General features: G+C 48.7%; 1 protein-coding gene across 5 annotated transcripts in view; it reads left to right on the forward strand.

The window, feature by feature from the left end:
- Positions 1-26,248, forward strand: part of MTA1 (metastasis associated 1) — a 555,902-nt gene that overhangs the window by 391,116 nt on the left and 138,538 nt on the right. For all 5 annotated transcript variants that reach the window (XM_069208854.1, XM_069208851.1, XM_069208852.1 and 2 more), the window contains exon 16: positions 12,044-12,196. In XM_069208854.1, the coding sequence (XP_069064955.1) occupies positions 12,044-12,196 (153 nt within the window). The remainder of the gene's footprint in view (positions 1-12,043; positions 12,197-26,248) is intronic.

The raw sequence follows: 26,248 nt of genomic DNA on the forward strand, positions 1-26,248 counted from the left end.
AAAGGCCCCCCTCATTCCACTTCCCGTGGTGGGGGTCCCCTTTGAAAGAGTGGGTGTGGACATAGTGGGTCCACTTGAACCTCCCACAGCCTCAGGAAATATGTACATACTATTAGTAGTGGATCATGCTACTAGATATCCTGAAGCTATTCCCCTTAGGTCGACTACTGCCCCTACAGTAGCCAAGGCCCTCATTGGTATCTTTACCAGAGTGGGCTTCCCTAAGGAGGTGGTGTCTGACAGAGGTACCAACTTCATGTCAGCATACCTGAAACACATGTGGAATGAGTGTGGAGTGACTTATAAATTCACTACACCCTATCATCCACAAACTAATGGCCTTGTTGAGAGATTCATCAAGACATTAAAAGGCATGATCATGGGGCTCCCAGAAAAACTCAAAAGGAGATGGGATGTCCTCTTGCCATGCCTGCTTTTCGCTTACAGAGAGGTGCCTCAGAAGGGAGTAGGTTTCTCACCCTTTGAACTTCTGTTTGACCACCCTGTAAGGGGACCACTAGCTCTTGTGAAAGAAGGCTGGGAGAGACCTCTTCATGAGCCTAAACAAGACATAGTGGACTATGTACTTGGCCTTCGCTCAAGGATGGCAGAGTACATGGAAAAGGCAAGTAAAAACCTTGAGGCCAGCCAACAACTCCAGATGTTTTGGTATGACCAAAAGGCTGCAATGGTTGAATTTCAACCAGGGCAGAAAGTCTGGGTCTTGGAGCCTGTGGCTCCCAGGGCACTCCAGGACAAATGGAGTGGCCCTTACCCAGTGCTAGAGAAGAAGAGTCAGGTCACCTACCTGGTGGACCTAGGCACTAGCAGGACCCCCAAGAGGGTGATCCATGTGAACCGCCTAAAACTCTTCCATGATAGGGCTGATGTGAATCTGTTGATGGTAACAGATGAGGACCAGGAAGCTGAGAGTGAACCTCTCCCTGATCTCCTCTCATCAAACCCTAAAGATGGCTCAGTGGATGGAGTGATCTATTCAGACACCCTCTCTAGCCAACAGCAATCTGACTGTAGGAAGGTCCTGCAGCAGTTTGCTGAGCTCTTTTCCCTAACCCCTGGTCAGACACACCTGTGTACCCATGATGTGGACACAGGAGACAGCAAGCCTGTCAAAAACAAAATTTTCAGACAGTCTGACCAAGTTAAGGAAAGCATCAAGGTGGAAGTCCACAAGATGCTGGAATTGGGAGTAATTGAGCATTCTGACAGCCCCTGGGCTAGCCCAGTGGTCTTAGTCCCCAAACCTCACACCAAAGAAGGAGAGAGAGAGATGAGATTTTGTGTGGACTACAGAGGACTAAATTCTGTCACCAAGACAGGTGCCCATCCCATTCCTAGAGCTGATGAACTGATAGACAAATTAGGTGCTGCCAAATTCTTAAGTACCTTTGACTTAACAGCAGGGTACTGGCAAATCAAAATGGCACCTGGAGCAAAAGAAAAGACAGCATTCTCCACACCTGATGGGCATTATCAGTTTACTGTTATGCCCTTTGGTTTAAAGAATGCCCCTGCCACCTTCCAAAGGTTGGTGAATCAAGTCCTTGCTGGCTTGGAGTCCTTTAGTGCAGCTTATCTTGATGATATTGCTGTCTTTAGCTCCAACTAGCAGGATCACCTGGTCCACCTGAAGAAGGTTTTGAAGGCTCTGCAATCAGCAGGCCTCTCTATCAAGGCATCCAAATGCCAGATAGGGCAGGGAACTGTGGTTTACTTGGGACACCTTGTAGGTGGAGGCCAAGTTCAGCCACTCCAACCCAAGATCCAGACTATTCTTTACTGGGCAGCTCCAAAAACCCAGACTCAAGTCAGGGCATTCCTTGGCTTGACTGTGTAGGGATATGGATCCATAGTGACAGCCCTCACAGAACTCACCTCCAAGAAAATGCCCAAGAGGTAAACTGGACTGTAGAATGCCAACAGGCCTTTGACACCCTGAAACAAGCAATGTGCACAGCACCAGTTCTAAAAGCTCCAGATTACTCCAAGCAGTTCATTGTGCAGACAGATGCCTCTGAACATGGGATAGGGGCAGTTTTGTCCCAAACAAATGATGATGGCCTTGACCAGCCTGTTGCTTTCATTAGCAGGAGGTTACTCCCCAGGGAGCAGCATTGGAGTGCCATTGAGAGGGAGGCCTTTGCTGTGGTTTGGTCCCTGAAGAAGCTGAGACCATACCTCTTTGGTACTCACTTTGTAGTTCAAACTGACCACAGACCTCTCAGATGGCTGATGCACATGAAAGGTGAAAATCCAAAACTGTTGAGGTGGTCCATCTCCCTACAGGGAATGTACTTTATAGTGGAACACAGACCTGGGACTTCCCATGCCAATGCAGATGGCCTTTCCAGGTTCTTCCACTTAGAAAATGAAGACTCTCTTGGGAAAGGTTAGTCTCATCCTCTTTCGTTTGGGGGGGGGGGGGGGGGGGGAGGTTGTGTAAGGAAATGCCTCCTTGGCATGGTTACCCCCTGACTTTTTGCCTTTGCTGATGCTATGTTTTGAATTGAAAGTGTGCTGAGGCCTGCTAACCAGGCCCCAGCGTTCTTTCCCTAACCTGTACTTTTGTTTTACACAGTTGGCACACCCTGGCATCCAGGTAAGTCCCTTGTAACTGGTACCCCTGGTACCAAGGGCCCTGATGCCAGGGAAGGTCTCTAAGGGCTGCAGCATATCTTATGCCACCCTGGGGACCCCTCACTCAGCACAGACACACTGCTTGCCAGCTTGTGTGTGCTGGTGAGGAAAAAACGAGTAAGTCGACATGGCACTCCCCTCAGGGTGCCATGCCAACCTCACACTGCCTATGCAGTATAGATAAGTCACCCCTCTAGCAGGCCTTACAGCCCTAAGGCAGGGTGCACTATACCATAGGTGAGGGCACCAGTGCATGAGCACTGTGCCCCTACAGTGTCTAAGCAAAACCTTAGACATTGTAAGTGCAGGGTAGCCATAAGAGTATATGGTCTGGGAGTCTGTCAAACACGAACTCCACAGCACCATAATGGCTACACTGAAAACTGGGAAGTTTGGTATCAAACTTCTCAGCACAATAAATGCACACTGATGCCAGTGTACATTTTATTGTGAAATACACCCCAGAGGGCACCTTAGAGGTGCCCCCTGAAACCTTAACCAACTACCCGTGTAGGCTGACTGGTTTTAGCAGCCTGCCGCACTCAAGACATGTTGCTGGCCACATGGGGAGAGTGCCTTTGTCACTCTGTGGCCAGTAACAAAGCCTGCACTGGGTGGAGATGCTATCACCTCCCCCAGGCAGGAGCTGTAACACCTGGCGGTGAGCCTCAAAGGCTCACCCCCTTTGTTCCAGCACCACAGGGCACTCCAGCTAGTGGAGTTGCCCGCCCCCTCCGGCCACGGCCCCACTTTTGGCGGCAAGGCCGGAGGAATTAATGAGAAAAACAAGGAGGAGTCACTGGCCAGTCAGGACAGCCCCTAAGGTGGCCTGAGCTGAAGTGACTCTAACTTTTAGAAATCCTCCATCTTGCAGATGGAGGATTCCCCCAATAGGGATAGGAATGTGACCCCCTCCCCTTGGGAGGAGGCACAAAGAGGGTGTACCCACCCTCAGGGCTAGTAGCCATTGGCTACTAACCCCCCAGACCTAAACACGCCCTTAAATTTAGTATTTAAGGGCTCCCCTGAACCTAAGAATTTAGATTCCTGCAACTTAAAGAAGAGGACTGCTGAGCTGAAAAACCCTGCAGAGAAGAAGACACCAACTGCTTTGGCCCCAGCCCTACCAGCCTGTCTCCCTCCTTCAGAAGAAAACTGCTCCAGCGACGCTTTCCCCGGGACCAGCGACCTCTGAATCCTCAGAGGACTGCCCTGCTTCCAAAAAGACCAAGAAACTCCCGAGAACAGGGGCCCTGTTCAACAAAGACTGCAACTTTGTATCCAGAGGAGCAGATTTAAAGACCCCTGCAATCCCCGCAAGAAGCGTGAGACTTGCAACACTGCACCCGGCGACCCTGACTCGACTGGTGGAGAAACAACACTTCACACTGCGACTCCGAGACTGTGAGTAACCAAAGTTGGCCCCCCTGAGCCCCCACAGCGACGCCTGCAGAGGGAATCCCGAGGCTCCCCCTGACCGCGACTGCCTGACTCCAAAATCCCGACGCCTGGAAAAGACCCTGCACCCGCAGCCCCCAGGACCTGAAGGATCGGAACTCAAGTGCAGGAGTGACCCCCAGGAGGCCCTCTCCCTTGCCCAGGTGGTGGCTACTCCGAGGAGCCCCCCCCTTGCCTGCCTGCATCGCTAGAGAGACCCCTTGGTCTCCCATTGAAACCTATTGAAAACCCGACGCGTGTTTGCACACTGCACCCGGCCGCCCCAGTGCCGCTGAGGGTGTACTTTCTGTGCTGACTTGAGCCCCCCCCCCCTGGTGCCCTACAAAACCCCCCCTGGTCTGCCCTCCGAAGATGCGAAGTGTCTGCTGGCAGACTGGAACCGGGGCACCCCCTTCTCCATTGAAGCCTATGTGTTTTGGGCACCACTTTGAACTCTGCACCTGACCGGCCCTGAGCTGCTGGTGTGGTGACTTTGGGGTTGCTCTGAACCCCCAACGGTGGGCTACCTTGGACCCCAATTTGAACCCTGTAGGTGGTTTACTTACCTGCAAGAACTAACATTACTTTACCTCCCACAGGAACTGTTGAAAATTGCACTGTGTCCACTTTTGAAATAGCTATATGTGTTTTGTGTAAAAAGTATATATGCTATTGTGATTATTCAAAGTTCCTAAAGTACTTACCTGCAATACCTTTCAAATGAGATATTACATGTAGCATTTGAACCTGTGGTTCTTAAAATAAACTAAGAAAATATATTTTTCTATAAGAAAACCTATTGGCCTGGAATTGTCTCTGAGTGTGTGTTCCTCATTTATTGCCTGTGTGTATGTACAACAAATGCTTAACACTACTCCTTTGATAAGCCTACTGCTCGACCACACTACCACAAAATAGAGCATTAGTATTATCTCTTTTTGCCACTATCTTACCTCTAAGGGGAACCCTTGGACTCTGTGCATACTATTCCTTACTTTGAAATAGTGCATACAGAGCCAACTTCCTACAGAAGCCTTTAAGGAGCCAGCCACTTGCAGATTAGTGACGGCATGGCCTGAAAAGAAATGTTTCCTCAAGGGACCCAGCATACATAAATGGCACCGTTACGGCAGACTCCATAATCACAGCGACAACCAGGAGGAGGGCCAACATCTCCTCAATCTCAGGGCCTCCTCCAGAAAAGAAGAGAAAGAGGATGGAACTCATGGGACGCAGATTTGAACGTAGTGCTGCAAACCAGTGGTGCATTGCAAACTCAAAAGTGCTGCTCAATAGGCATGCTCATTGGCATTGGGAGGAGATGAGAGAGCTGTTAAAACACTTCCCTGAACAGTATAGGAAAAGGACAGCACATCTTACCGAAAGTGGGAAGAACATTGCAAATACATGTTTAAAATCGGCTTTAGATGCAACAGGCACATCTAGTCGACAGATGATGATGGGAATCACACTAAGACGTCACTCATGGCTGACAGCCTCGGGTTTAAGCCAGAGGGGCAGGCAAACATTATAAACCCCACCTTTAATGGGCAGCAGCTCTTCAGTAACACAGTGGTTGAAAGTCTCAACCAACTAAAGAAGGGCAACGAAACAGCAAAGTCCATGGGCGCGCTGCTGTTTCGAGGAGGATCACGAAGGGGAACATTGGCTACAAGACTACAAACCTCAAGGGGTAGCTTCCAGGCAGGAAGCTCACATCCAGGCTTCCAGAGCAGTACGCAAATCGCCTCAACTCAACAAAGCTGGCAGTATCAGCAACAGGGACGAGGTTCCTGTCGAGGAAGATCCAGAGGGAGAGGACAAACGAGCAGAAGAGGTGCAGCACCTCAAATAAGTGACTGCTCAGGGAAGACCAAACTTTCAAAGACAAACAGGTAAAGAAGAGAACATTCAATTAAAATTCAAAACAGCACCTACCTACACATCCCTATGAATGCAAAGCACAAGAAATGCCTAAGGTTGTGGTCAAAGGGGCACACTATCAATTCACAGTATTGGCATTTGGAATAAAATCTGCACCAAGAGTGTTCACAGCATGCCTCGCAGCAGTAGCTGCGCATCTCAGATGAATGGGAATCCATGTATATTTGTACCTTCATGACTGGTTAGTAAGAGCAAACTCATACCTGAAATGCAAGCAGGACATTCATCAGATAATGCAGATGCTGAACACACTAGGTTTCTCATTGAACAAGGAGCAGTCTTCTCCAGAGCCAGAACACAAAAAGGTTTTCCTGGGTGCAAGGTTGAATTCAATTCAAGAGAAGGCGTACCCAACTGGAAGAGTACTCAATCCCTTCTGGAAGAGATTCACCATTACCACAGGGGGCAAGCTCTGACAGCGAGGAAACTATTTAGGAAAATGGCATCTTGCATTCTGTTAATCTTATATGCAACACTTCACATGAGACTGATGCAGGAGTGGCTTCAAAGTTAATGGTCACAGGCAACAGAGAATTGGGAAGATTTAGTGGTTGTCACGCCAAAAGTACAGGAGGAAATAACATGGTGGAACAGAGAAAACATTACACAAGGAAAACCTTTATTACAGCCAACTCCGTTTGTGGCAATAATTTCGGACGCCTCTCACTTGGGATGAGGTGCAAACATGAAGTCCCGCAAAGTAAGGGGGATGTGGAGGGATCAAGATGCGGTACAACACATCAACTTCCTAGAACTGACAGCGGTTTTCCTAGCCCTGGAAGCATTCTAGAACCAGCTTCCAGAAGACAGTATTGATCCAACAGACAATACAACAACATTTTACATCAACGAGTAGGGAGGAACTCAATCACCTCCCCTATCAAGGTTAGCTCAACAGCTCTGGAAATGGGCAGTACAGAGTAACATGGACATTCAGGCAAATCCTACCAGGAAAGAACAATGTTGAGGCAGACTGAGCAGATAAGCCTCATGTTCCCACGAATTAGAGCTCAAATAATCAGGAGAAGAAAGGATCTTTCAGAGGTGGGGTTGCTATTTGAAACACCAAAGAATGCAAAATCCCAGAAATTTGCCTCCAGACAACTGCACCGTTGGTCACTAGGGAATGCTCTTTCGATAAGCTGGTCAGGGGCATTTGCATATGCCTTTCCCCGCAATCCTTTTGTTGCACAGTGTTTCACAACTGCAAGAGGAGTCACGTGACATTAATCCTGATTGCACAGCAATGGGAAAGACAAACTTGGTACTCTGAGATAATGCAATTAGCACAAGGGAGAGTCCAAAGACTACCAAGACAACAGAATCTGTTGTCAATGGAAGAAGGAAGGGTATTCCACCCAGAACCGGAATTCTTGAACCTAACAGCATGGCTCCGGAAGAGTTAAAATTTGATCATGTAAAGTTACCAAAAAAAGACGATGGCAGTACTGAGGGAGGCAAGAAAACCGAGAACAAGAACGTGCTATACAGCAAAATGGAAGTGATATTCACTGTGGTGTATCTCAAAGGGGTTACAGAAGAAAAGCACAAAGGAAGGACAGTTCTAAGGTATCGGACATATCTCTTTCAAGAGGATCTTACATATGCATCCTTGAAGGTTCATCTAGCGGCAGTAGTGGAATACACAAGGGAATACATGGTATGAAGTTTCTTCACAGCACCAGTAATAGAGAGATTCTGAGAAGAGGCCAAAATAATCGCTCCACCAAAGAGGGTGCCAGCACCCACATGGCACCTAAATGTGGTATTAACTCAACTCATGAAAAAAACATTTGAGCCATTACAGAAGGCTACTTTGCAAATGCTCACTCTAAAAACGACCTTATTAGCCATTACATTCCTACACAGAGTGAATTACAAGCACTCACTATACGGAAACTGTATTTTCAAATTCACAAGGACAGAATTGTCATGAGAACAGATACACAATTCTTACCAAAGGTAGTGTCTCAATTTCATATCAATCTAAGTATACAAATACTGAGTTTCTTTCAAAACTCGAAGGCACATGCAGAAAGCACTTTGCATACATTGGACACCAGACGGTCAATCATATACTACATTGAAAAAATAAAATCTTTGCAGAAGCCTCAACAACTATTTGTATAATTTGGCAAAGTTTATCTGGGCAAATCAGTAACTAAGGACACAATAACAAGATGGATTGCACAAACAAACAATTCAGTTGTGCCATACAAATGTGGGAGAAAGCTTGCCAAAGGTACAAGGAGTGCACACTACACAGAAAAAAGGGGAAACCATTGCCGTTTTAGCAAATACTCGGCTACAGGGAATCTGCATGGCAGCAACATGGTCATCAGCACATACGTTCACAAGACATTATTGTATTGATATACAAATGAACAAGGAAGCACAAGTAGGTCAAAAGGTGCTACAACATCTGTTTGCATATCAGTACACTTCTTCATCCCAGCCTCAAAGAGTAAAACCGCTTTAAAATCAAGGCACAGCATGTGAATCCAGAAAAGACTCACGCTGCAAAATGTAAAGTGTCTTACCTGTAGGTGACAGACCAAAAGGCCAAATGGAGTGGAGCTTCACAGGTGTCGTTCCAATTATCCAGCCCATAAACAACTTGTTACTAGGCAGTTTTTTTCCCTTGACCCACACAGCTGCAGGTGACAGTCAATACACGAGCCTCTCTTTGGATGGTGAGCTCATGTGTGCAACCTCACAATCGGGAGCCAATAGTTATGCCTCCAAATGTGACAACTGTGCCAATCTGTTCTTCAGTACACAATTATTTCAAATTACTGGATCCATGATTTAGAACCCCATAACATGTTAAATGGTGTGAATGTGAAAAGGGATTTGAGGTTTTGCATAAAGCAACAGATGTTTGACTGAACTGGTCCTGACCGTAAAACAGTCTAGGCCTCTTTGGAATTATTAAAATGCATTAATTGTTGTAAATAGTGCATCTAGACAAAAATGTGAGTACTCCTTCCATTTGGAACAGCCTATGCCTGCCCCTGTTAGCAAACCTGACTCCTTATTTCAGAATATGTAAAACTGATGGTAAATTAAGAAAGAGCTGTCGGAAACTGGGTTTCTTTGCAGATGCCTCCTCCCCCCCCCCACACACTTTTTACTCCATTTTAGAACTAGTAGATTCAGATTGTTGAGTGACAGTGTACTGATGCCTGCTCATCAAACCTCAGTGCCAGTGCTCCTTCCTTAAAGCAAGGTATGTCTAATTATTTACAATTGGCAAAGGACCGTAGCACCTTGGTAAGTCACTAGTAGATGATACCACTGGTACCTATGGCATGGGTGCTAAAGAGGGTCCTTAAGGGCTGCAACATAACTTATGCCACTCTAAGGGACCCACACACAGATTGCACTGATCCTGCCATCCCACACTGTGTCAAGGAGCAGACAGTGAGTGAAAACACTACATGGCACACCCATGCCAAAGTCACAGCATATTTTATATGTAAGTCACCCCTACAGTAGGCCTTAAGAGCCGTAAGGCAGGGAGCATCATAATACATGTGAGGGCATGTCTGTGTGGGCAGATATGCCCCTGTGATGTCTAGCTCTATACCTAGACATTGCAAGTTACTGGGCAGCCATCCTAAAGCATGTACTGGACACTGGTCAGCACGAATGACCCATCTACATGATTGCTGCATGGAAAATAGTGGTCTTTAGTGCCAAACACTTTCTTAATAAATTCATACTGCTGCCACTGTTGGATTTATGATGACATGCACCCAGAGGGCACCCTAGAGGTGTCCCTCAAACCTACTACTCCTCTGGTGTGCAAACTGACTGGTTTTGACCAGCCTGCCACCACAGCCACGTTTCTGACTGTCTGGAGGTGAGAACCCCTGCTCTCCAAGGTCAGAAACAATGCCTGCTCTGGAAGGGGGTGTTATCACCTTCTTCAGCAGGATGGCTAACAGATCTGCATACCAAGGCCTTGGACTTTAAAATACTCTGCCGCCTTTGGTATGCAACCCTCAGCCTCCTCCATGCTGGGGAGAGGCAAACACCTGCCCTGAGGCCCATCTAGCACCAAGACAGGCGGTAAGTTAGTCAGGAGGCGTGTTCCACTAGCAGGCTGAACCCACCCCTAGAGGGGAGCGGCCTGAAGCGCAAACAAAGTTAGAATTTCCACCATCTTGTGTGTGGTGGAATTAGGAATTCTGGGACAGGAGGATGCCCACTCCCCACATGGCGTGGTCATCTAGAGGGTGTAGTGACCCTGAGGGTAAGTAGCCCATTGGCTACTACCCTTCACTCACCTTAACACCTCTAAATTTAGTATTTAGGGGACCCCCAAACACCAGTAAAGCAGATCGTCTGAGATCCAGACCACGTCAAGACTTGACTACTGCGAACCGAGGAAGACGGAAAACGGATCGAAGAGAGCGAGAACTGAAGATCTGCACCAAAGACTGGCACAAAACCCTGCAAGCTGCTTGTACTTTTAAAAAACTGGGCCAACTTAACCAGGAGCTGAACACCCTTCCCAAAACCCTTGGAGGTCTGCCCACCACCTCAACATCTGGAAAAGATCTCCCTTGGAGCAGAGGAGCTGCTTTCCTGCATTGGCAGGCACCGTTTGCAAGGTCCTGGACTCTGCTCTGTTGGCCTTTGGGCCCTCTGAGGGATCAACGAGCCAGGAGAAGTCTGTTTGGAGCCCAGGAGGTCAGCAGTCGCAAGACCCTTACTTTCTCCCAAATGCTCCCTGCACCCATACCTGGGGTACTGGACCTCTTGCAGCAACTTAGGCTTGTTGGTGGTCCAAACCGGACTTCATCAGTACCAAAGTAGACCTACTGTTGAGGGACGTCAGGATCCACAAGGCCATTCAGGAGAGTTGTCCCACTGCCCTGTTTTCCCTCTTCACCAGGTCACCAAGACCCAGAGCCATTCTCTGATCACTACGACCTGACGCCTTAAAGCATCTCTGCACCCAAGCCCCACAGCCAAGTCCAAGGGAGTCGACAATGCCCACAGAGTCCTGAGAGCCTCTGGAGCTGAGCCCATCCTTGGGTTTGTCAAGACTGGACTCTGTCACCACCTGCAGGCCCTCTCTATGGCGGGTGCCCCAGTGACAGAAACCAGATGCCTCAGGATACCTCTGCACTTGGCCATCCCTACCTGAGGAGGAGAGGACCAAAGGTGTCCCTACATCCCCAAACATCTCGAGAACTGAGACCCTCTGTGGGTTCACCCGGACTGGCCCTCAGTCTCCGCTTCCAACCTCTGTGCGTTCGTACTATTACCCATTGAAGTGAATGGGATACCTGACGCCTTAACACACCTCTGCAACTGGATGCCCCAAAGCCTCCTGAGATAATATGTTGGTATGGCCTTGGACCTTGCCCCAAACTCTCCTTAAGTCCTGGAAAGCAGTGCCGTAAGTCGCTGTTAAGTGCCCGAATGCAGTACATGTTTTTACCCCATAGCATGACATTACCACACCCAAAAAGTGCATGGTCAACTTTTCAAAACTGTAAGACTTGATATCTCAAAGTACTCCCTCGTTTCTGGAGATCTTGGTGTTTAAATTTATATAAGCGTATGTGTTATTTTTATAAATTGGTGTTGGATTTCTTGGAGTGTGTCTCTCGTTTAATAGCTCTGTGTGTGTAATAAATGCTTAACACTGTCCTCTGATAAGTCTAAGTGCTCACCCACACTACCATAAAAGAGAGCTTTTAGAGTTATTTTAACCCCTGTCAGACAACAAAAAGGGTCGCCCTGGACTATCTGCATATTAGCCCCTTACATTGGTACACTGCATAGCCAGCTTCCTATAGGAGCCAAGTGGGCAATGGAATCTGATGATGCATTCAGGTTACTGGTAGATCTTTGATTTCAGTTTCCTATCCCCATAGGTTTAATCAGCTGGTATTTACTAGCATTAGCTGGTCAAATAATATATCCTGTGTACTCTCAGTTAAAGTCTTTATTGGTTTGTAATGGTTTTTTTTTAAATTCCCAACAGAGACGCACCCCTGTCCTCCAAAGCCAGACCCTGCGAAGAGCCTTCCCAGTAATATGAACAACCTTACTCCTGCCAAGTCTGCCTCTGTGATTAACAGTGGATCTCCAACTATTCTGGGCAAAAGAAGTTATGACCAGCACAATGGCATGGATGGTGGGCATTTTACTGGTTTGAAATATTCATTGCGTTTTGTACACCCGCCATCTCTTCCCCCCCCCCATCCTCTTTCCTTTAGCTCGCAGGAATGGAAAATGAATTTAAATGGGGCTTAAGAACATTACTTTCGCAGCATGAATCCTTTTCTGGATTCAAATGCTGTGAATTATTCTGCCATCTAGTGGCTGGGTCTGGAATACTCTCTTTTCTTTCTTTCTCTTTCTTTCTCTTTTCTTTCTTTCTCTTTTCTTTCTTTCTCTTTTCTCTCTCTTTTCTTTCTCTCTTTTCTTTCTCTCTTTTCTTTCTCTTTTCTTTCTCTTTTCTTTCTCTTTTCTTTCTCTTTTCTTTCTCTTTTCTTTCTCTTTTCTTTCTCTTTCTTTCTTTTTTCCCCTTCTTTCCCCTTCTTTCTTTCTTTCCTTCTTTCCTTCTTTCCTTCTTTCATCTGCCCCTATGTGTCGGCAGACGGCGTTCCGGATGTTTGTGTGTGGTAGCCATCTTCAGGTTCTTTTTTCTACCGTTGGGTCTGGAAGCAAAGGAAAAGCTTTTGGAGAAATCTGAAAACATTTACAGAAAAACGCAATTGTTGAACTGGGCGAAGGAAAAAAACATGAGGGAAGGGGACCCTTCACTCTCCCCTCTGCCACCACAAATTCGCACAGCGAGATCCCCATAAATCTGCAACCTCAGTCTGCCTAAAAACCACTGGGACGAGGCCTGCACTGTTAGTACCAAAGATCCTCAAGTTACGTCAAAAACAGAGGCTGGAGCATTATAAGACCATGACCAGCAGCCAGAAGCCACAGATCTTGCTTAAAGATCTGGGACTATCTAGCGACTATGATGAAAACGTTGAGAAATCAGAGACAGCTCATGGAGGATCGGTGTAAGGAAATGCCTCCTTGGCATGGTTACCCCCTGACTTTTTGCCTTTGCTGATGCTATGTTTTGAATTGAAAGTGTGCTGAGGCCTGCTAACCAGGCCCCAGCACCAGTGTTCTTTCCCTAACTTGTACTTTTGATTCCCCAATTGGCACACCCTGGCATCCAGATAAGTCCCTTGTAAGTGGTACCCCTGGTACCAAGGGCCCTGATGCCAAGGAAGGTCTCTAAGGGCTGCAGCATGTCTTATGCCACCCTGGAGACCCCTCACTCAGCACAGACACACTGCTTGCCAGCTTGTGTGTGCTGGTGAGAACAAAACGAGTAAGTCGACATGGCACTCCCCTCAGGGTGCCATGCCAGCCTCTCACTGCCTATGCAGATATAGATAAGTCACCCCTCTAGTAGGCCTTACAGCCCTAAGGCAGGGTGCACTATACCATAGGTGAGGGCACCAGTGCATGAGCACTGTGCCCCTACAGTGTCTAAGCAATACCTTAGACATTGTAAGTGCAGGGTAGCCATAAGAGTATATGGTCTGGGAGTCTGTTTTACACGAACTCCACAGCACCATAATGGCTACACTGAAAACTGGGAAGTTTGGTATCAAACTTCTCAGCACAATAAATGCACACTGATGCCAGTGTACATTTTATTGTAAACTACACCCCAGAGGGCACCTTAGAGGTGCCCCCTGAAACCTTAACCGACTATCTGTGTAGGCTGACTGATTCCAGCAGCCTGCCACACTAGAGACATGTTGCTGGCCCCATGGGGAGAGTGCCTTTGTCACTCTGAGGCCAGTAACAAAGCCTGCACTGGGTGGAGATGCTAACACCTCCCCCAGGCAGGAGCTGTAACACCTGGCGGTGAGCCTCAAAGGCTCACCCCTTTGTCACAGCACCGCAGGACACTCCAGCTAGTGGAGTTGCCCGCCCCCTCCGGCCACGGCCCCCACTTTTGGCGGCAAGGCCGGAGGAAACAAAGAAAACAACAAGGAGTCGTCACTGGCCAGTCAGGACAGCCCCTAAGGTGTCCTGAGCTCAGGTGACTCTAACTTTTAGAAATCCTCCATCTTGGAGATGGAGGATTCCCCCAATAGGATTAGGGATGTGACCCCCTCCCCTTGGGAGGAGGCACAAAGAGGGTGTACCCACCCTCAGGGCTAGTAGCCATTGGCTACTAACCCCCCAGACCTAAACACGCCCTTAAATTTAGTATTTAAGGGCTCCCCTGAACCTAAGAATTTAGATTCCTGCAACTTACCTGAAGAAGAAGACTGCTGAGCTGAAAAACCCCTGCAGAGGAAGAACAGAAGACAACAACTGCTTTGGCCCTAGTCCTACCGGCCTGTCTCCTGCCTTCCAAAAGAAACCTGCTCCAGCGACGCTTTCCAAGGGACCAGCGACCTCTGAATCCTCTGAGGACTGCCCTGCTTCAAGAAAGACAAACTCCCGAGGACAGCGGCACTGCTCCACAAGAACTGCAACTTTGTTTCAAGGAGCAGATTTAAAGACCCCTGCAACTCCCCGCAAGAAGCGTGAGACTTGCAACACTGCACCCGGCGACCCCGACTCGACTGGTGGAGAAACAACGCTTCAGGGAGGACCCTCCGGCGACTCTACTACTGTGAGTAACCAAAGTTGTCCCCCCTGAGCCCCCACAGCGACGCCTGCAGAGGGAATCCCGAGGCTCCCCCTGACCGCGACTGCCTGAACTCCATTTCCCGACGGCTGGAAAAGACTGCACCCGCAGCCCCCAGCACCTAAAGAAACGGAACTCCTGTGCAGGAGTGACCCCCAGGAGGCCCTCTCCCTTGCCCAGGTGGTGGCTACCCTGAGGAGCCCCCCCCTTGCCTGCCTGCCTGCCTGCAACGCTGAAGAGATCCCTTGATCTCTCTTTGAAAACCATTACAAACCCGACGCGTGTTTGCACACTGCACCCGGCCGCCCCGCGCTGCTGAGGGTGTACTTTTTGTGCTGACCTGTGTCCCCCCCCGGTGCCCTACAAAACCCCCCTGGTCTGCCCTCCGAAGACGCGGGTACTTACCTGCTGGCAGACTGGAACCGGGGCACCCCCTTCTCTCCATTGAAGCCTATGCGTTTTGGGCACCTCTTTGACCTCTGCACCTGACCGGCCCTGAGCTGCTGGTGTGGTAACTTTGGGGTTGCTCTGAACCCCCAACGGTGGGCTACCTTGGACCAAAAACTGAAACCTGTAAGTGACTTACTTACCTGTTAAAACTAACATTACTTTACCTCCCCCAGGAACTGTGAAAATTGCACTGTGTCCACTTTTAAAACAGCTTATTGTGTTTTATGTGAAAAGTATACATGCTAATGAAATGATTCAAAGTTCCTAAAGTACTTACCTGCAATACCTTTCAAATGAGATATTACATGTAAAATTTGAACCTGTGGTTCTTAAAATAAACTAAGAAAAGATATTTTTCTATAACAAAACCTATTGGCTGGATTTGTCTCTGAGTGTGTGTTCCTCATTTATTGCCTGTGTGTATGTACAACAAATGCTTAACACTACTCCTTTGATAAGCCTACTGCTCGACCACACTACCACAAAATAGAGCATTAGTATTATCTCTTTTTGCCACTATCTTACCTCTAAGGGGAACCCTTGGACTCTGTGCATACTATTCCTTACTTTGAAATAGTGCATACAGAGCCAACTTCCTACAATCGGACGTCAAGATCCTTGAGGGAGACTCTGAAATAAAGCACGTGGATAAGAAGGCAGCGAAAGACGATGAAAAAGTCTGAAAAGGTAAAGAAACCGCCAAAAGTCTCAGAGGAAAAAACTTCAGTGAAAAAGCTGCACAAGGGGGTGGAGAATCCTACTGGAGGAAGGGAAAATGAGATTCCTGTTTTCTCCAAGAGACTTTGATGCCAGCCTGTAAGGGGAGCCTATACCTTTCAGTGCTGCCAGTTTATTGGATTAGGGCAAATAGGCCTTTGGGAAACCTCCCACAGGTAAAGCAGTTACCCCCAAGTAGAGAAAATGTATACACCTTCAACAAAAGATCCTAAATACATCTAGGGGAACACACCAGATTCCATCATTGTCACAACTGCCAGGAAGAGAAGCAACACAGAAAGGGAGAGCAAGCAACTTGACTTAGTGAGGATAAAGATGGAGAGAGAGGCTGCAGCGCAATGGCGAATTGTTAATTCCATTGCCCTCCTGAACAAGTATGGTCACTACCAATGGGACAAAATTGAGGCACTCAAGAAAGAAACTCCCTGAGGAATACAAGAAGAGAGCCAGGGCAATAATTCAAGAAAGCAAGAACATTGCCAGTACATTTCTGAAGTCGGACTTTGACGCAGCAGGCACTGCCAGCAGGCACATGTGTCCAGGCACAATGTTAAGGAGATACGCCTGTCTGAGAATATCAGGGTTCAAACATGAGGTTCAAGCTTCTATTATCAACAAACATTTTACAGGGGAGGCACTATTTGGCCAGGCGGTGGATGAGTCCTTACAACAGATTAGAAAGGACAATGAAGTGGCTATGGCGATAGTAGACGTGCAATACAGAGGTGCAGTCAGGAGGGGGTGGAAGCGCACGTGGAAGACCTACAGGCAGGGAATCCTTCCCATCAGGTCAGCAACAGCAGCAAGCTCAGACCAGCTCACAACAAAGTGCTCACCATCCGTGGGAACACCCTGCTAGACTGCCCTTTCGGACAAAAGGAAGGGTTAGAGGACAAACCCCCAGAGGTTGAGGAGCCATCAATAAGTGACTTAACAATAGGATCAGACCCCCACAAAACACCTGTGGGAGGCAGAACAGAAAATTACCCACAACATTGGGCAGAAATCACCATAGACAATTGGGTTTGAAACGTGATATGTCACAGTTACTATATAGAACTGACCAGAATATCACCACCAATTTCACCAGAACTAAAAAGCTATCAAAAGTTGGAGCTTATACAACTCAGGAAAGAGGTCAACAAACTCCATCAAAAGCAAGCAGTAGAAAGGGTACCAGTCAAAGGACTAAACAAAGGGAACTACGCACCATACTTCTTGGTTCCAAAACAAGACCTCACCCTAAGGATCTTGGGGTCATAAACAAGTTCATCCGCACACAGCTTTTCAAAATGACAACACTACAAGAATTAATCCCACTCCTACAAAGAGGGGACTGTATGGGAACAATAGGTCTACGGGATGCCTTTCTGCACTTACCCATGAATCAAACAAATAAAAGGTACTGCTGGTTCGTACTCTAGAAAGGCAATTATCAGTTCATAGTTTGACCATTCAGCATATAGACATCACAAAGGGTCTTTACAAAATGCCTTTCAGCAGTTTCAGCCTTTCTGAGAAGAAAGGATATACACGTACATCCACACCTAGTCGACTGGCTGGTAAAGGCAACAACAACACAGAAATGCCAAAGGGACAGTAAAAGAGTGATCACAAATTTAAAACGCCTAGGTTTTTTCCATAAACTGCAAGAAGTTGTCTTTACAACTGGAACAAAAGGCTTTCCTTGGGGAAAGACTGAACTCATGACAGCACTGGCATGCCAGACTTAAGAGGGTAGAGGCGGTAGTGGAGCAAGCTCACCTATACCAGAGGGGGCAGTCTGACAGTGAGGACAGTCTTGAAGCTAGTGGGCATGATTGCATAATGCATTCCACTTACAACACATGCAAGACTACAGATGCACCCATTACAGCAATGATTGTGCCACCGTGAGTTGGGAGGATCTAGTGGTTGTAACAGCAAATATACAGTGTAGGAAGTTGGCTCTGTATGCACTATTTCAAAGTAAGGAATAGTATGCACAGAGTCCAAGGGTTCCCCTTAGAGGTAAGATAGTGGCAAAAAGAGAGAATTCTAATGCTCTATTTTGTGGTAGTGTGGTCGAGCAGTAGGCTTATCAAAGGAGTAGTGTTAAGCATTTGTTGTACACACACAGGCAATAAATGAGGAACACACACTCGGAGACAATTCCAGGCCAATAGGTTTTTGTATAGAAAAATATATTTTCTTAGTTTATTTTAAGAACCACAGGTTCAAAGTTTACATGTAATACTTCAAATGAAAGGTATTGCAGGTAAGTACTTTAGGAACTTTGAATGATCACAATAGCATATATACTTTTCAAATAAATCACATATAGCTATTTTAAAACTAGACAGTGCAATTTTCAACAGTTCCTGGGGGAGGTAAGTATTTGTTATTTTTTTGTAGGTAAGTAAACCACCTACGGGGTTCAAGTTTGGGTCCAAGGTAGCCCACCGTTGGGGGTTCAGAGCAACCCCAAAGTTACCACACCAGCAGCTCAGGGCCGGTCAGGTGCAGAGGTCAAAGTGGTGCCCAAAACGCATAGGCTTCAATGGAGAAGGGGGTGCCCCGGTTCCAGTCTGCCAGCAGGTAAGTACCCGCGTCTTCGAAGGGCAGACCAGGGGGGTTTTGTAGGGCACCGGGGGGGACACAAGTCAGCACAGAAAGTACACCCTCAGCAGCGCGGGGGCGGCCGGGTGCAGCGTGCAAACACACGTCTGGTTTTCAATAGGTTTCAATGGGAGACCAAGGGGTCTCTTCAGCGATGCAGGCAAGGGGGGGGGCTCCTCGGGGTAGCCACCTCCTGGGTAAGGGAGAGGGCCTCCTGGGGGTCACTCCTGCACTGGAGTTCGGATCTTTCAGGTCCTGGGGGCTGCGGGTGCAGAGTCTTTACCAGGCGTCGGGATCGGAGGAGCAGGCAGTCGCGGTCAGGGGGAGCCTCGGGATTCCCTCTGCAGGTGTCGCTGTGGGGACTCAGGGGGGGCAACTGTCTACTCACGGTCTCGTAGTCGCCGGGGAGTCCTCCCTGAAGTGTTTGTTCTCCACAAGTCGAGCCGGGGGCGTTGGGTGCAGAGTTGCAAGTCTCACGCTTCTGGCGGGAAACGCAGTTGTCTTTAAGTTGCTCCTTTGGAAACAAAGTTGCAGTCTTTGGTGAACAGGGCCGCTGTTCTCGGGAGTTTCTTGGTCCTTCTAGAGCAGGGCAGTCCTCTGAGGATTCAGAGGTCGCTGGTCCTGGGGAAAGCGTTGCTGGAGCAGTTTCTTCAGAAGGGGGGGGGGGACAGGCGGGTAGAGCTGGGGCCAAAGCAGTTGGTGTCTCCGTCTTCTCTGCAGGGTTTTTCAGCTCAGCAGTCCTCTTCTGCTTAGGTGGCAGGAATCGGAGTTCCTAGGTTCTGGGGAGCCCCTAAATACAGAATTTAGGGGTGTGTTTAGGTCAGGGAGGGCAGTAGCCAATGGCTACTAGCACTGAGGGTGGCTACACCCTCTTTGTGCCTCCTCCCAAGGGGAGGGGGTCACATTCCTATCCCTATTGGGGGGATCCTCCATCTGAAAGATGGAGGATTCCTAAAAGTCAGAGTCACTTCAGCTCAGGTTGCCTTAGGGGCTGTCCTGACTGGCCAGTGACTCCTCCTTGTTTTTCTCATTATCTCCTCCGGCCTTGCCGCCAAAAGTGGGGCCGCGGCCGGAGGGGGCGGGCAACTCCACTAGCTGGAATGCCCTGTGGTGCTGTAACAAAGGGGGTGAGCCTTTGAGGCTCACCGCCAGGTGTTACAGTTCCTGCAAGGGGGAGGTGATAAGCATCTCCACCCAGTGCAGGATTTGTTACTAGCCACAGAGTGACAAAGGCACTCTCCCCATGTGGCCAGCAACATGTCTCGAGTGTGGCAGGCTGCTAAAACCAGTCAGCCTACACGGGTAGTTGGTTAAGGTTTCAGGGGGCACCTCTAAGGTGCCCTCTGGGGTGTATGTTACAATAAAATGTACACTGGCATCAGTGTGCATTTATTGTGCTGAGAAGTTTGATACCAAACTTCCCAGTTTTCAGTGTAGCCATTATGGTGCTGTGGAGTTAGTGTTTGACAGACTCCCAGACCATATACTCTTATGGCTACCCTGCACTTACAATGTCTAAGGTTTGGCTTAGACACTGTAGGGGCACAGTGCTCATGCACTGTTGCCCTCACCTATGGTATAGTGCACCCTGCCTTAGGGCTGTAAGGCCTGCTAGAGGGGTGACTTATCTATACTGCATAGGCAGTGTGAGGTTGGCATGGCACCCTGAGGGGAGTGCCATGTCGACTTACTCGTTTTGTCCTCACCAGTACACACAAGCTGGCAAGCAGTGTGTCTGTGCTGAGTGAGGGGTCCCCAGGATTGCATAAGATATGCTGCAGCCCTTGGAGACCTTCCCTGGCATCAGGGCCCTTGGTGCCAGGGGTACCAGTTACAAGGGACTTACCTGGATGCCAGGGTGTGCCAATTGTGTAAACAAAAGTACAGGTTAGGGAAAGAACACTGGTGCTGGGGGCTGGTTAGCAGGCCTCAGCACACTTTCAAATCAAAACATAGCATCAGCAAAGGCAAAAAGTCAGGGGGTAACCATGCCAAGAAGGCATTTCCTTACATACAGAAAGAGGTACAAAGGTGGAGATCAAAGAACAAAATATTGGGAAGTACATTCAAAACACCAACACCAACTCCAACTGTGACCATCACAACAAATGGATCCCACAAGGGGTGGAAAGTGCACACGGGCAGCTTGAAGATATGAGGTCAATGGAATGACACAGATGCGATAAAACACAAGTCTTCTGGAGATGAAAACAGTGTCCCTAGCTCTGAAGGCCTTTCATGCACACAGTAGGAAAGACCGTACTGATACAAACAGAAAATACAGCAGCGATGTTTTACCTGAACAAATAGGGAGAAACAAGTCATTCACCCTGGGCAAACTAGCCCAGGAAATATGGCAATGGGGCGATCTGCAGGAAGATCAACTTAGACAATCCATCTACCAGGGAAAGAAAAAAACAGCAACGTACAAACTTAGCAAGAAAACCGCACCGTACAAACTTTGCAAGAAAACAGCTCACACTAGTGGGACCTAAAACAGGAAATACTGGAGAAAATCTTCTTAGCCTGGGGCATGCCAAAAGTCGATCTGTTCACAACAGCAAAGAACAAACAAAATGCTAACACTTCGCCTCCAGGTTTCAACATCACCAGTCAGAAGGAATGCCCTGTCACTAAACTGGTCAGGGAGATTTGCTTACGCCTTTCCACCGATTTCCCCTAATTCCCAAGGTACTGGAGAAAGCCAGACAGCAGGGGACAAATCTCATCATAAGAGCCCCATAATGGGCCAGAAACACTTGGTATTCAAACCTACTCGAAATGCCTAAAGGACAAATGATCACGGAGGAACGGGACCGCCTTACAATGGGGGAAGGTATATCATCCGGAGTCAGCAACACTCAAACTAGGAGCTCAGACACCTATATCTAGCGCTTAGAACTATGGAAGGCACGGAAATATATCACAAGACAATGCTATGCAGCAAAATGGAGAAGGTGTCTCCACTGGTGCACAAAAGCAAGATAGTGGAAACACTTGCGCATCTGCTGGGGAGCGAAATAAACTATTCCTCACTTAAGGTGCATTTGGCAGCAATGGTGGCATATACCAGGGGCACATCATGTAAACGATTCTTCACCTTGCCAGTTGTGAAGAGGTTCTTAGAGGGTTCAAAAAGAATTGCACCCCCCAGAAAGGCACCAGCACCTATGTGGAGCCTAAACATAGTACTAGCACAATTGATGCCAAGGCCCTTTGAGCTTATTCACAAGGCAGACCACAGATGTATTGCACTTAAAATAGCCTTGTTTTGATTGTTATCAGATTGAGCGAACTTCAAGCGTTAACTATACAGGAACTATACATACAAATACACTAATACAAGGTGGTTCGCAGAACAAACTGTCAGTTCTTACCCAAAGTAGTGAGAAACTTTGTCAACGTAAGCATTCAATTGCCAGTATTCCTCAACGATCTACACACTCAAATGGAAACTGCCCACCAAACCTTTGACATAAGGAGAGCCCTAATACACTACTTGCAAGAAACTAAACAGTTTCGCAGAGGAAACCAATTGTTCGTCTCCTACCCAAAAATAGCCAAGAGTTCTCCAGTTACAAAAGGAACAATTGCACAATGGATTGTGGAAACAATGCAAATCTGCTACTCAACGGCAGGGAAGACACTTCCTTCACACCCAAAAGCTAACTCAACAACAGAGAAGGGCATAATGCTAGCGTTCCTAGCAAACTTGTCCATAGACGCAGTCTGCACAGCAGTGACATGGGCCTCTCCCCACATATTTACAACACAGTACTGTGTGTATAGACAGACGAACAAGAAAGCTCAAGTGGGGAAAAAGATTCATGCTGCAAAATAAAATGGTTATTTACCAGTAGTAGTAGTAGTTTTGCAGCCTAAAGAGTTTTCTGGTTTCACCTGTGACCCACCCACCTCCCTTTGAAATGGGAAACAAGACAAACAGCTAGGAAAGGGAAACATACAATGAATGGACCATAAGTAAAAAGCAAAGCTACGAGACAAAACAAAGATGGCTACTACGCACAGGAACATCCGGGGCACTGTCTGACGTCACACAGGGGACTGATTTACCTCCAAATGGTGGTTGACTATGCCCACAACAAAAAATAAAAAGAAAAACACACACTATGCCGGAGCCAGCCACCGGATGGCAGAATAACAGCGGAATAATGCACTGCATGTGAATCCAGAAAACTCTTTAGGCTGCAAAACTACTACTGGTAAGTAACTATTTCGTTATTCTGGTGCATACGTTGTTGTTTCTGATGGATACAACTACCTGTGGATTCCTCACCTCATGAATACTCCCATGGCGCCAGCATTCGACGGAAATCTTCCTAGTCTCTGCACGTCGACGAGGACGCCACTCTAGCCCACGCGACGCCGTCTGACGTCATACAGGCAATAAGAGGTCCTCGACGACGTGCCGACGTCCGTTCCCTTTTTTCCGTGCATTCGAAACGGTTATCTTCGAGGGAGCAACTGTTACTTTTGTGGTTACAGTGTATTTTTGCTGCGTAGTCCTTTTCTGCAGTAATAATGTCGCAGAGAAAGTCGGGTTTCAAGCCTTGTCGAGAGTGTGGGGGCAAGATGTCAGTTACAGATCCTCACTCCGACTGCCTTTGGTGTTTGAGCTCCGACCACGACGTCTCAACTTGCGATTCATGCCAGCACATGAATCCGAAGGCCCTCAAGGAACGTGAGGCTAAGTTGTTTATGGCGAAGTCGAAGAAAGAAAAGCATCACAAGAAGTCTTCTTCGCCAAGGCATCGGCGTCATCGAGACTCCCGGTGCCGTAGAGATTCACGGCGCCGTTCAAGCAAGGAGACTCGTTCCAGGTCGCCTTCGGATCGGCGCCGGAGGACTTGGGAGGTCAGTCCCACGGTCACGCCGCATCCGTCGACGCCGTTGCCCTCTCCGGCGTCACCGACTTCACCTGGGCAGGCGTCGGTGATTGAGGTGATGCAGCCTCTTGTGTTGTCTCCGGCGTCGCAGACGTCGAGGCCGGCGTCGGGGTCGCCTTCGATACAGGAACCCCAGTATCTGGCTTTTCCCACTCCTGGAGCCGATAGTACCGCATTCCTAAATGCGATGTATACCATCTTCCAACAGATGGCTCCAGGGGGTGCTCCGGCTGGTCCTTTGGCCTTTTCATTGGGTGATCCTGCGCCTCTACGGCCGGCACCCTTTATGCCCTTTCTCCCTTTTGGGAACGTGGGCTCGGTGTCGGCGCCGGTGGCCGCTCCGGTGGCTTCAGAGGGATTGGCCCCGGAGATTTCCATCCCGTCGACGTTGGGATTTCGTCCTGTGACTCCGGTGGGTCAATCTGCTCCAAGTTCTCTTCGTCCTGCTCTTTCATCGGCGTCGAAGTTGCCTGTGGCGCCGGACGCGGCGTCGGTTGCTTCTGGGGATCGGCGCGATCTTCGGCGGAGGCCATGTCGACTCCGCGTATCAAGCAGAGGCTACATTCGAGGAGACGGGCTCTTCATCTATTGGAAGAGCAGGAGTGCCAACGAGTCCTGGAGGAAGGAGAACTGGAGGACTCTGGTGATGGTCTGGATACAGCCAGTGGGCTGGACACTTCCCCTGAGTGGGATCTTTCGTCTCCAGGGGAATATACGGAGGAGGCGGCGGCTTCCTTTCACGCTGTAGTACGGAAGGCAGCTAACTTTCTGGACCTGCCTTTGCCGGTGGCAGAGGCGAAGCAGAATCTTCTAACGGAGGTGCTACATCCGGCCTCTGCTGCAGCGGAGCCTCTCTTGCCGTTTAATGAGGCTTTGCTTGATCCAGTGCTAGAGGTGTGGAAGAGGCCAGTATCTTCCTCAGCGGTTCATAGGGCTGTGGCCAGGAGGTATCGAGCTGCGCCATCTGACCCTGGCTTTCTTTCTTGACACCCTACACCGGAGAGCTTGGTGGTGCAAGCCTCCTGTTCATCAAAATCAGCGCCTGGATCTTTCCCGACGGTGCCTGGAGACAGGGACTCGAAAAAGCTGGATGCGCAGTCCAAGAATTTTTTTTCATCCTGCAGTCTGGCGTTGAAGGCCACCAACGCAACTTGCATTCTGGGGAGATACATCCATGCTCTTATGGATGACATTTCGTCATCATTTACGGAGCTTCCCCAGGGTCTTTTGGATGTTGTTTCGGACGCCCAGGCTGGCGCGACCCAGATTATTCAGTCTGGGCTGGACACGACCGACTCAGTGGCTAGGGCGATGGGCACCGCTGTGGTGGCAAGGAGACAGGCCTGGCTCTGTAATTCGGGGTTTTCTGCGGATGTGCAGTCAACCCTTTTGGACCTCCCGTTTGATGGGGACAAACTGTTTGGGGCCAAGGCAGATTCGGCCTTGGAGCGATTTAGGGAGAGCAGGGCCACAGCCAAATCGTTAGGGCTCCAAGCTCCTTCTTCCTCTGCCTCTTCCAGATTTTTCAGGAGGTTTCGTGGATTTGGGCGTGGCTCTTCCTCCTCTTCCTTTCGGGGGAGATTCCAGCAACCTGCCTCTTCCCATCCCTATAGATCTTTTAGAGGGAGAGGTAGGGCCCGCACCAGAGGAGCCTCTCAGCAGCACTCTGCCTCTTCCTCGTCCTCTGGAGGGGTGCAGCAGGGAAAGCAGCCTTAGGCTTCCACCATTTCCCACTCACTCCTCTCCTGTAGGGGGAAGATTACGGCATTTTCTCCGCAAGTGGAAGACTATTACAACGGACACTTGGGTTCTCAGTATTGTGGGAAAAGGCTACACCCTTCCCTTTCGGGAGTTCCCGCCCCCCATCCCGCCTCGCCCATCTTATTGTTCAGAAGAACACCTCTTGTTGCTAGAACAGGAGGTACCAGTCCTCCTTTCAAAGGGTGCGGTGGAGTTGGTCCCAGAGCAGGAAAGGGGTCGAGGTTGTTACTCAAGGTATTTCCTGATTCCCAAGAAGGATAGTCGGTTGAGACCAATCCTGGATCTGAGGATCTTGAATTGGTTCCTCAAACAGGAAAAGTTCAAGATGCTGACCCTAGCTCAGGTGCTTTTGGCGTTGAACAAGGAAGATTGGATGGTGTCTGTCGACTTGCAGGATGCTTACTTTCATATCCCGATACTCAAGTCACACAGGAAGTATCTCCGGTTTGTGGTAGGATCGCAGCACTATCAGTTTGCGGTCCTTCCGTTTGGTCTTACTTCAGCACCTCGAGTCTTCACGAAGGTGATGTCGGTGGTTGCGGCAGAGCTCAGAAGGAAGGGGATAGCAGTATTCCCTTACTTGGACGACTGGTTGATCAAAGCCAAGTCTCCGGAGCTTGTGTTGCATCATCTGCAGTCAACGACTCAGTTGTTGTTCGACCTGGGCTTTTCGGTGAACGAGCCCAAATCTCACCTGGAGCCCTCTCAGCGCCTCCTGTTCATAGGGGCAGTACTGGATACAACATTGAGTCGAGCCTTTCCTCCGCCTCAGCGGATTCAAGATATTCAGGAATTGGTTCCAATGTTTCGAAGTGGAGCGGTAGTTCCAGTCCTCAAGGTCCTTCGTCTGCTCGGTCTGTTTGCCTCCTGCATTCTGTTGGTCACGCATGCTCGCTGGGACATGAGGGCTCTTCTGTGGTGCCTCCGAAGGCAGTGGTCTCAACACAAAGGAGATCTAGAAGGTGCTGTCAAGATCTCCAGAGATGCTGCTGTGGACTTGAAGTGGTGGATTGCGAGCAACAATCTTTCACAAGGAAAGCAGTTCACGCAGTCGCCACCAGTGGCCACGGTC

This window comes from Pleurodeles waltl, chromosome 9 (genome assembly GCF_031143425.1).
Source record: "Pleurodeles waltl isolate 20211129_DDA chromosome 9, aPleWal1.hap1.20221129, whole genome shotgun sequence".
In the NCBI taxonomy this organism is placed as follows: domain Eukaryota; kingdom Metazoa; phylum Chordata; class Amphibia; order Caudata; family Salamandridae; genus Pleurodeles; species Pleurodeles waltl.